We start from the raw sequence: 12,086 nt of genomic DNA on the forward strand, positions 1-12,086 counted from the left end.
CTTAGACTGGTTGGAAGTAAGAAGGCAGGCAAACGGGGGCAAGCTCAAGGCAGAGGGAGGCTGGTAGCCCCATTTGACGTAATGGAAGAGCCTCCACTGCTTAAATGCCTCTTCATGTCTAAGGATCACCTCTTTCCATATGAGCCTGTCCAGACCCTGAGATCATCTTCTGAGGCCCTTCTTCATGTGCCTCCTCCATGAGAGGTCCACAGGGTGGCAACACAAGAATGGGCCTTTTCTACAGTGGCTCCCCACTTGTGGGATGCTCTCCCCAGGGAGGTTCAGCTGGTGCAGGGGTAGGCAACCTAAAGCCCGTGGGCTGGATGCGGCCCAATCGCCTTCTCAATCCGGCCCACGGACAGTCTGGGAATCAGCATGTTTTTATATGAGTAGAATGTGTCCATTTATTTAAAATGCATCTTTGGGTTATTTGTGGGGCATAGGAATTTGTTCATATATATTTTTCAAAATATAGTCCAGCCCACCACATGGTCTGAGGGACGGTGGACCAGCCCATGGCTGAAAAAGGTTGCTGACCCCTGGGCTGGTGCCTTCATTATACACCTTTAGGCACCAGGCAAAAACATTTCTCTTTTACCAGGCCTTTGGCTGATTGACATGCAGTGCCCTTTGTGTGTGTGTGTGTGTGTGTGTGTGTGTGTGTGTGTGTGTTTATTATGCATTTTGCATTTTGATGTTGCGATTTTATGTTTTAATCGCCCTGAGACCTGTGGGTATAATTAAATACAAATTTAATAAACAAATAAATGATAAAATTGCAGATTAGATTATAAAATGCAAATTGTATTAGCTGGGAAGAGCAAATAATTATTGGGAACCCAGAAGGCAGGGATGAGAAAATGGGTACTTTCTTTCCCTGCTGTGGTCATAATGAAAACCCCTTCTCTGAAATGTCACTTCAGGTTCAAAGACGCATTTAACATTCTGTGTAGTTTCACCTGCAGTACTAGTTTTTGATGCATTAAAAATTGTAGGGGAGAGAGTGAACAGGATGAGTGATTAACTTTTACTTCCTGTTCCCCAAACACTTATAGTCCTCTCTGCTGTTGTGGGGGTGGGGAGGAGGAAATTGATTCAGTTCTTATTGAAAGTGTGCTTTTCTGATTTGCACTTTCCCAAACTAGATGAGGATGAAAATGCGGCTATCCTTTGAAATTCACACTTCTCTGAATTTTGCAGGAGCTTCCTGCAGCCAATCAGAAGCCTGCCAGCATCGCTGCCCGCCCAGAGGCATCCGCGGCTTTTGATTGGCTGCAGCCAATCAGAAGCCATGCCAGCTGCATCACGGAAGTCAGTCTCCATGCAAGGCCTTTGCGCCGCACCTGTTTAGTGCGGGGACTGACCGAGCAAGTGGCAGGGTCCGCAAGGTTCGCGGGCCGGATTAACGAGCCCAGTGGGCCATATCTGGCCCACGGGCCTTAGTTTGACTACCTCTGCTCTGGGGTGTGCCCTGTGTTGGACCAGTCCTGTAGACCAATACCATCTGCCCCTTCCTCCTCTCTGGAGGGCTCCTGGGGAGGGGGTCTCCACCCCTCCTCTTTATCTGCCCAGCCCATGACATTAATGCTCCATTTGGTTTGTGTCTTTCAGGGACGACCAGCCGGGGCGTGTTCCTTCCTGCGCCGCGTCTGCTGCGCCGCTTTGCCTCTCCAGCTGCTCCTGCTACTCCTCCTGCTCCTCGCCTTCCTGCTGCCTCTCGTAGAGGAGACACACAGCTGCAAGCTCGCCAACAATTACGCCCGCTCCTTCAACCTGGTGCTGAGATACAACGGCCCACCGCCAACTTAAAAGTCCTCTACGCATGAAGGTGCAGCTGAGGTGACAGATTAAATTATCCGAGTGGCTTTTCCCTGAGGTGTCTCACCTCCTGCAGGTCCCCCAGAATCCAACGCAACTCACTAAGGGACCCGTGTAAACTGGAAACTTGGTCAGATGACCTGCATTGTCCATATAGGCTCAGTCCACAGAAATGAAGTATTCATACTTAGAGCTAAAATTATATTTTTAAAGATATATGGCTATATTTATACTGTATATATGATTTTTATATATGTGTCTCAATGAAAGATATCTTGAAATCACCGTTTCCATTTTTAACCCTGCCAATTTTATTGCTGTTCTTATTTTATGCCTTTGTCTTCGTTGAGTAACAGTAGATGTTTCAACTAAATCCTTGTGTAAGCATAGAAACCAAAAGCTAAGGCATAACCACAAACAGGGACAAATGTGAGGTTGTCGTGGGGAGGGTTCCTTGACCTGTGAATTTCATGAAAACTACAGCTGCCACCTGCTTGAAGCGATCCTGGTTGATTAATTGTAGTTGTTGATTAAGTACTTAAATCTATCCAGTTTGCATGCATTTGAAAATGAGTAAGAACTAAAGTGAAACAGCAAACACATATTGCCTGTATCTTTAGAGCAGGCATAGGCAAACTCGGCCCTCCGGATGTTTTGGGACTACAATTCCAATCATCCCTGACCACTGGTTCTGTTAGCTAGGGATGATGGGAGTTGTAGTCCCAAAACATCTGGAGGACAGAGTTTGCCTATGCCTGCTTTAGAGGGTGGACATCTGCTTTTACAGCAGGCACCAGCAACATGCCGTCAGTGGACTAGGGGAACTAGGCTAGTCCCTTAAAGGCTCCAAAAGCCCTCCTGCCACCCTCTCAAAGCCTGCCCAGCCTTGGGAAGGAGGCAGCTGGGATCCAGCATCCTATCAGAGGATTGGTGCCTCCTTCCCGAAGCCCAGGAAGCTTAGGGAGGGAGGCACGATGCTCACACCTGCAACATTCCCCTGCCCCCCGCATTGCCCTCGCAAGCTGACTCTGTTCTCCTACAAAAAAAATCACTGCATGCCATTGGCAGGCCCTATCTTTTCTCCTCCGTGTGAGAGAAAATGGGAAATACCTCTTTTACAGGTGATGCTTTCTTTCTTCTGTTTTTATATGTATATGCATTTAAAAGATTTTTTTTTTTAAAAAACTGCTACCCAGTTAATCAGAGCATTATTATTATTATTTAGTTGTTCAAAAAGGAATTAGTCCGTTAATCTAACCAATTAATCAGCTAACAGTCGCAACCCTGTACTTGTTCCACACGATTGGCTGTGGCAAGATAGTGATATCATACCACATTTTCATAATTACATTCTACGGGCGGAGGAAGGGAACGCCACATGGAGCTGCCTTTTTTTAGTGGCAACCATTGAGCTTCTCACTGCCAGTTCTACCCAAAGTGTGAGAAGGTAAGAGATTATCCTGGGAATTCTGTGGCACCGGAAAACTCAATGTGCCCCCGAGTGAATGCCAGCTTCTGGGAATGCCAGCACAGAGAGTCCTGTTGCAGTCAGGTCCTGCTTATGAGCTTCCCATAGGTACCTGGTTGGCCACTATGAGAATTGAATGGGTCTTTGGCCTGATCCTGCACAGACTTCCTATGTTTTATATGCAAGATGAGGCCCCTGAACCTTGCTGCGCCATCTCGTCTCTCTTCCCCGTTCCTGCTACTCTCCTGTTATCAACGCTTTCTCTCTCGCACACTTAACATAACTTGAAATACTTGAGTCCGATTGACCCCTCTCTATCGTTTCACTTCTTACCAGCCGGCAAAAGATCCTGCCAACCTCGGCAGGAGAGATGTTTCTGGAGGAGGAGGAGGAGGAGGCAGAAGCTTAGGGTGATTGTAGGCAACATAGCAGACATTCTTTCCATGTGCAGAGGTCAGAGCAAAATAGTGGCAACGTCACTTCAACATTTCAAATGTTATGATATCCCCCCCCCCCAAAAAAAAAAAATTGTTGGAGAAGGGGAAACTAAATTGGAAACACATTTTGGCAAGCTGGGGTCTCCCCACCCCCACCAACCTCCTCTCAGCATGGAATTAATTTTCTGCTGAATATGACAGCACATCCAGGGTCTCTAAAACTTTGCCCTGTAAGACTTCCTCTTCCAGGATGCTAACTTTGGTTTCCCCTTCTATCCAGTTTTTCATTCACTCACTCTCTACCCTGCAATATTCAGCACTACATGGCCACTCCCCAGTGGGCTGCTGTGGGGGTTCCTTCCCAGTCCCTGCATTGCAGGGCATTGGCCTAGATGACCCATCCATAGAGAAATCATCACTGGACTTAACAGAGTCTAGTCATCACCTTCTACTCCTCAGCCTCTCATATTGCCCAATCCAGCCCTTTTCTCTTTGCAAGTTAGGCCCCATTTGCGCTATACAATAAAATAAATAGGATCGTACCACTTTAACAGTCATTGTTTCCCCCAAAGAATCCTATACTATAGTTTGTTACGGGTGCTGACAGTTGTTAGGAGACTCCTATTCCCCTGGAGTTCCCAGGGAAGGGGGACTGATTGCTAAACCACTCTGAGAATTGGTTCCCATCCCTGATCACAGCCGCATGGCTTGGCTGCAACCCTCTGCATAGTTACCTGCGAGTAAACTTGATCGAACTCTCTGATGCTTATCAGTTCCAAGGTGGAGCTCACCCCGTCGTGGGGATTTGAACCACCGATCTTCTGATCGGCAAGTCCTAGGCTCTGTGGTTTAACCCACAACGCCACCCGCGTCCCCCTGTAAAGCATGTTAGGCTTTAACAAAAGGCCTTCAGCCAGCTGAATTTCAGCCTTTAGCTTTTAAACAATCTTGCAAAGAAGTGTTACCATTTGAACGGCCAGCGTGAAGAAGGAACTCCATCAAAGGAAAGGAAAGATGTGTCCAACCTCTGCTTGTTTATTTCTGCTTCCCCCGCCCCCATTCTCTGACTTCCTCTATGCTAATCTGTCCCAAACAACAGAAAAAACTTCACTAACAACTCAGTCGCTTGCTAGAGCAAGGAGGGTGCACCACTTACCCTGGTGATCTGGAAGATGATTTCATCCCTTCCGCTCCGGAAAAAAAAGACTGGGCCTGCACCCCCTTCCTCTCTCTTTCCACGCCTATTCCTGCTCTGGCATCCTTCACTGCCTTTTTGCACTCTGGTCCCATAAAAATTATTCAGAGGAAAGGTCTACTGATATCGCTTAACTGTGCTTAAAATATTTTGCCGCTGTGGATTAAGACTATTACCGTTTTGCAAATAAGGAGGCTGCTTCACAGGGATGTTAGCAGCCCACCTGCACGGGATGTTCTTACGCTGTTGACTACCCGAGTGTCCACTGGAGGTTGACTTGTTCATTGCTCAAACCCGCACAGTGTGGTTGGGAAGAAGACTCATTAGCCCATGCAGGGGTCACCTAAGGTGGCAGACAAGTCCAGCTTGGTATTCGACGTATCAGTCTGCTTCGAGACATTCCACTTTCTTGCTTTAACCCAGCTGCTGCTGCAGCTGCTCAGCTTTCGTCTCAGCATCCCTGCTCAGAACCTTCAAATGGTTTGTTTGCTGATAGACTATGATCACTTTAGCAGCGTTATCGCCTTTAATCCCTGCTCTCTGCAGAATCGTGGTGTTTTCCAAAATATTACGCTAGCTCTCTCTTTCATGTGATTTTCCCCCCTTTTCTGTGGAACAAAGAAATTAGCTTTGTTTCTTGTTTAGATCCGTTATATTTGTGTAAGGCTAAGAGGCAAGCAGGTCCACTCATTTTCTTCCATTACTCCATGCAGTTCATGTTGTGGTCTTCATTTCTGAGAGAGAAAGAAATCTAGCATTTGATATCCCTCCTTAAAAAAGAAAAAAATTAAAAACCTGCCTCAGTTCTGTTTAGTTTAAAACCTGGGCATGTGTTTACTAAAGTATTATCAGGGGTCTCCAAAGAATAAGACTTATCTTGGAAAAGCTGAGCTGACCTGTAGTCTAAACGGCACCACCGTAATTGCACAAGGGGATCCACAAGCAACCCATTGTTACTTTTTCTGCTTTGGAAATTGCACAAGGATTGGCTAGTCGTATATTTTTCCAGGCTGTCTTCCCATAAGGCATTCAAACATACTGCTGGTGAGGCTGGATTGTCAAGGAGTGGGGAAGGTGGTGGTCCTAAATGGGGTCGCTTCCAGGTAGGAATGGGGGCAGAGGGTGGGGAATCTGATTCAGTTTGCACTTAAACTTACCTAATTTGCACTTTCTGGAAATGCACTAACAGAAACACGGCCCCCCTTCGGAATTCACACTTTGACGAATTTTCGCAATGCAGTTCCTCAGACAAGTAATGTGTACAAAGAATGCCTATACTAGGGCAAAGTGTTTGTGTAAATGCATATATTAATGAGCAAACAAAAGAAACATGCCAGGTTTCCTCTTTCAAACTGACTTCAACTCCCAGGGAATGGTGGCAGGGGAAAAGCCTATTTTCTGCCTCGAGCCTCCAGTGCAGAATGACTTGTGGAGCTTAAGGATATCGTAAGCCAGCCTTTTATTTAAACCTGATAGCTATAGGTTACAAGAAACTACAGTGGTACCCCTGGTTACAATCTTAATTCATTCCGGAGGTCCATTCTTAAGCTGAAACCATTCTTATCCTGAGGCGCGCTTTCACTAATGGGGCGTCCGGCACGCGATTTCCATTCGCATCCTGGGGCAAAGTTCACAACCAGGAGCAGCTACTTCCGGGTTAGTGGAGCTCGTAACCTGAAGCGTTCGTAACCAGAGGTACCACTGTAAATGCAGATATGTACAGGGAATCCAATGCAGGCAAATGAGCATGCTGATATTATTATTATTATTATTATTATTAATAATAATAATAATAATATACTGCCCTACACCCACAGGTCTCAGGGTGGTTCACAAGGTAAAATTACAATATAAAAACACAAAATACATAAACAAAATATAAACATAAACAGCTGAATAACCCCATAAAACAGTTAAAAACATTTAAAAATAAAAATACAATTAAAAAGCAGTTTAAAAGAATGCAGTCTTTATCTTGTACTTTGACTGTGATATGGATAGGATTTTACTTCTTTTTGCTGCTTTTTGTAACTATCTGGTTCTTGGAATGTGCATTAGAATGTGATAGAGGAGAGTTAGAGTAGTCTCTCTCATCTCTGTGCCTAGCATAGAAATCAAGCCACCCTCAGTGGAAGTCTCCCCATGTGGTCTGTGCTTTAGAGGCTCCACAACATTTGATTTGTCCTGAAGAGACAGCATGCACTTGCTTTTTCCAACATCAATAGTTGACTTGGACATAGGAGAGTGCCTTACAGCAGAGATGCAGGATTGGGGGGGGGCCCTCCAAATGTAGCTGGACTCCAACTACCATCATTCCCGACCATTGGGCATGCTGGCTGAGGGCGGTGAGAGTAGGAGTTAAGCCATTTGCTTGGTGGCGGCAGCTCTCCAACATCTCAAATCGGGGTACTAGTCTCACTGGAGGTGGTGGGAAGTCAGGGGAAGCGCTTTCTCTGCCACAACGAGATACCCTTTCCTACTCTGCCCTCCCCACAATTAAGCAGATTGGCAGACGGACACCCCACCCACACTTTACACAGGAAGCGGCCCCTGTCTAATGTGTCATTCAGCAATATCAAAAGCAACACGATGGCCAGAAACAATAACAATGTGAAAAACTTTATGGAATAATTCAAACCATCAAAACTAACAAACTGTAGTCAACAGTGACTACATAATCACATGAGCACTGTTCCAGAGTATTTTTCAGTATATCTATTCGAAAAAAAGATTGGTTAATGAAGAAATTACATATCTTTCTACTTACGAGTGTTGAACTAATTGGCTGATGAAGAATTCAATAAAACAGTAGTTGTTATCTGGAAACACTGTTCAGCAGAGTTCAGAGTTGGACATCAGAATTGGACATTTGCTGATTATACAAAGCTTCACAGCTTGCTCTCCGCCGGGTAAAGTCTGGCACTGTGATTCATTTAAGGACTTTCAGAGACTTCAGTTTGTTAGTTTTGATGTTTTGAATTATTCCATAAAGTTTTTCACATTGTTATTGTTTCTGGCCATCGTGTTGCTTTTGATATTGCTGACTCATATTTTGCAACACAGGAGTTTGTTTGTTTACTCGTTAATGTGTCATTCAATCAGGAAGGAAAGGCAACGCTTTTTCAAACATGACTCTCTTGCTCCAGCTTTGCTATATGGCTTTTACAAGCTCAGCCGTGCATTTTGATGCCCGGAGCCCCATTTCCTGCTGGAAATGTTTGAAAATGTCACTATTAGGCCGATTGTACTACACAGCAGGGTCTTGTGTTTTTCAGAAGGAAAAGACGGGGGTAACCGTGAGCAGGCGGCAGTAACAAAGCATTTACCCGCAGTCTTTCTCTTTTTCACAAGCCATTGATCAATGTCTCCTCCTGGAATTAGTGTAGATAGATTCCAAAAAAGGCATAGCTAATTTCTAGAGGAGGAGAAGGCAGCAAACTGGCTTCTTCCCACCCACTTGCCTAGCGCTTCTGCCCCTTGAAGCCATCGTTTTCCTGCAACCCCAGTTGTTACTTGGGGTGCATGTCTATTTTTCTCAAAACGAAAAGCCTTTGTCAACTCCAATAAGAGTAAAAGAGTGCAGGCTTAGCATTGCCTCACACATGCATCTGCCTCATAGCTCTATAAGCAGAGCCTAACCATTGCTGTGATCTGTATATAATAGGAAATGTCATAATTGCACTATTTAAAGGAAGGTGACGTTCCACATCCATATAATTTTCATGCCCAGCTTTATAAAAAGGAAGGATGCTTTCATAAAAGTGGAGAGATTTTTTGGGGGTGGGGGGAGCTTATTGGGCTAAGCTTTCCCTTCTGCTAAGGCTTGATCCTGTTAGTTTCAGATAATAAAAAGGGTTCTCATTCATTCCATTCATGCTATTGGGATTTTGCTGGAATTGACCTCTTTATGGTGCTGCCGGGGGGGGGGGGGGCGTTGAATTTTGAACTGAATATTGTATTTCTCTCAAGTTACATGGATACCCATGGATTTGTGTTTGAATTATCAGGGTTTTTAACTTTTAGACATAAATGCAAAGTAAATTGTGAAAATACTGATTATCTGGGGGTGCCTTTTCACAGCAAACTAATATATATAAATAATATTTATGACAATTTAACTTCCATGGCTCCCTGCCCCCCCAAGAATCCTGGGAATTGTAGTTTAGGAAGGGTGCTAAGAATTCTAGCCACTATACACATAATATCATTAGTGCCAGATTTAGTTCTGTCTCTGAAGTTTAATAACTTTCAGTCTGGCCAGTATCTGGATGGGTGAGCTTAGAAACTCCTAGGAAGAAATATCTCACAATCCTAGTATGTGAAGAAACCTTTAGCTTCACATGATGATGGTTTTTCATCTCCAAAGCATCTCAAACACCTTACCCCAAAACGTAACACTTTTATGTGTGTGTGCGACTTCACAGTGAGCTGATCTTACATGCAGATATCTGTACAAATGGATGTTTGAAATGTTTTTCCAGTGTTAAAACAACCAAGAATCTTATGACTAGCACATATATTGTGGCATAAGCATGGATCTGATGAAATAACCTCTGGCCCATTGAAGCTGACATGACAATATATTTGTTATTCTTTAAGGTGTCAGAAAAACAGATAGCATTCTGGGACTTCTTTAGTCAGTGAACCTCAACCATGCATAACTCTTTCTTATGAACTGGACACCGCTCCATAGTGTTTTTTGGCAGAGGAACCATTATGTGTACAGCTTATTTACATAATACGATATAGTACCAGTCAAGCAAATTGATGAGCTACAGATCATCACACAAAGTCTGGTACCTATGACTGTCTAGGAATGCAAACCATGGAGCAATGTTTCTATGCATGATCCACTGAAATGAATGGACTCTGAAGTGTGACCAGTGCTCCAATCCACGGGCATATCAATTGTGCTTTAAATTGCAGTGACACCAGTTTCTACTTGCAATTCTGCAATGTAAGTCAACTCATTGGGTGCTCCAACTTTGCTTCTTCTGTACAATGCACCAGGCAACAAAATGCTTTTGTGTGTGTGTCAAAAGTAAACCACTTGATTTCTGTAACTTTTCTATTTGTGCTAACTTGTGTGTTGTTGGCTCAGAAAAGGTCATGATCATTGTTTAGCCCAGGGAGAAGATCGTCTTTGCTGTCTTCCAGAGATAGAACCTCGTTTCTTTCCCTGCATCACCTAGAAGAGCTAGAGATGTGTTTTATGTTGAATCAAAACTATGCTGCACCTTGCCCTGGGCCTTCTAGTCACCAGCTCAACAAATCTCAGGCAGGCATCCTTCTCAGTTTAGCACCCAAGATCTTGAATGGGAGATGCTATAGACCAGTCTTCCTCAACATGATGCCGTCCAGCTGTTGGACTACAAGTCTCATCTTCCCTATTGGTCATGCGGACTGGGACCAATGGGAGTCAGAATCCAAAATGTCTAGATAGCACCAGGTTGGGAAGACTGCTGTAGACCAAATCAGAGGCATTAAGATGGAGCTATGGCCCTTCTTTCCATGTTACCTTATCATCTCATCTCATCCTACCTGACAAGACACATGATCAATGGAGCTTACTGGTGGTGGTAAATAGTTGGGACAGATCATTTCCACATGTTAGAGAGATTCTCCGAGTCTCTTCAGAGAACAATTAAAGCACATTCAGCACAGATTTAAAGCACATGGCTTCCCTCAACAAACCCTGGGAACTACTGTTTTGCCCTCAAAGAGCTTTAATACTCAGCACCCTTAAGAAACTACAGGTTCCAGGAGGGAAGCTGTGGGCTTTAAATGCATGGTGTGGATCTGCCAGTGGATTTGTTAACATATAGAAAGACTGGCTACATGCAGACATATGTAGCTAGAAGGCTCTGCGTAGTTCAAGGAACGGGTTTCGTAAAACAACCCAGGTGGCTGAAGCAACTGTACATCATTCCCAGCTTTTCTTGGCGATCATGGCCCTTTGACAATGGACTACTAGGACACAGGCTTCATATTTACTGCTACCCCACCCCTTTTTTGATGTTTTAGCTTGGGCACTTATAAACAAACACCCCCATACTGTAGGGACCATTTCCATCACACTGTCCTATGGTGTGTGGTTTTGAACTATGTTTGTAGAAGCTGGGCTCATTTTAGCTTAAAAAGTGTGGGCCCAAACGGATGTCTCAGTACATGTGCGAGCTATCGCAGTTTGTACCTTCTCTTAGGCAGATTTTGTGTCAGGACTTTTCCTAAAGCTTTCTGGCGTCATATGGAGAAATGCTGAGCAGCCCAACTCCTTCACAAGATAGAGTTGCCAGATTTCAAAAAGTAAAAATCCGGACACTTTTTAAGGAAAATCGGCAAAGATGACACTGCCAACATGGCTTGCCATATGTCCAGATTTTGCCGATTTCCACCCGGACACTGCTTCTGAATGCAGTATTCCAGGTATGTCCAGGAAACTTCAGACATTTGGCAACCCTGTCATGAGACTGTTGTCTTTTTGAAGAGCTGCACTTTTTAAAAGAAAAAGATAGAAAGAAGAATCCTCTGTGTGCTCATTTACCGTCACTGTGGTATTTTTGTAAATGGCTTTTTTTAATTAAAAAAATGCATATATTTTTATTCTAATAAATGCCTTCCTGTTTGTAAGCTGCTGTTTCAGTTTGGGTTTTTTTGCGGGGGCGGGGACTATTATATTGTATTCCAAGAGGGGTTCTGCACATGTCACATGGAACCCAGATGTCTGAGAATGTTGAACAATGAGCAGATGATGCTAAGTTTAGTCACATCCACACTATTTATTTAAAACACATTCAAAGCATATGGTTTCCCCTAAAGAATCATGGGAATGGTGGTTTGTACAAACATAACACTTTTTTGTTACTAAATCAATGAAAAAGGGAACTGTGGTTTGTTAAGGGGAGGCCATGTGTTTTAGACGTAAGATGTGGCTGTGACCCTAGTTGTAACTAATAAAATAATCGATTTGGGGAACTTCTTACTATTAGTTATGGAGGAATATAATATGCCAGCCTATTGTAGACAATTTATTCTTTATCCCTTCAGTCTGATCAATAGCACACTGGTTTCCTATTAAAAGAACAGCTTCTTAACTTAGGCGAATAGTATGATTTGGCTGCTCTCTCTTCAAGTGCTGCCTTTCGTACACCTTTGCTTCACTCAGTTT

General features: G+C 44.0%; 1 protein-coding gene across 2 annotated transcripts in view; it reads left to right on the forward strand.

The window, feature by feature from the left end:
• Positions 1-11,548, forward strand: part of SYNE3 (spectrin repeat containing nuclear envelope family member 3) — a 95,142-nt gene extending 83,594 nt beyond the window's left edge. For both annotated transcript variants that reach the window (XM_079947977.1, XM_079947978.1), the window contains exon 19: positions 1,612-11,548. In XM_079947977.1, coding sequence (XP_079804103.1) covers positions 1,612-1,809 — 198 coding nt within the window. In that variant the 3' untranslated portion in view covers positions 1,810-11,548. The remainder of the gene's footprint in view (positions 1-1,611) is intronic.
• The last annotated feature ends 538 nt before the right edge of the window (positions 11,549-12,086 follow it).

The sequence above is a fragment of the Podarcis cretensis genome (genome assembly GCF_951804945.1).
Source record: "Podarcis cretensis genome assembly, chromosome: 1".
In the NCBI taxonomy this organism is placed as follows: domain Eukaryota; kingdom Metazoa; phylum Chordata; class Lepidosauria; order Squamata; family Lacertidae; genus Podarcis; species Podarcis cretensis.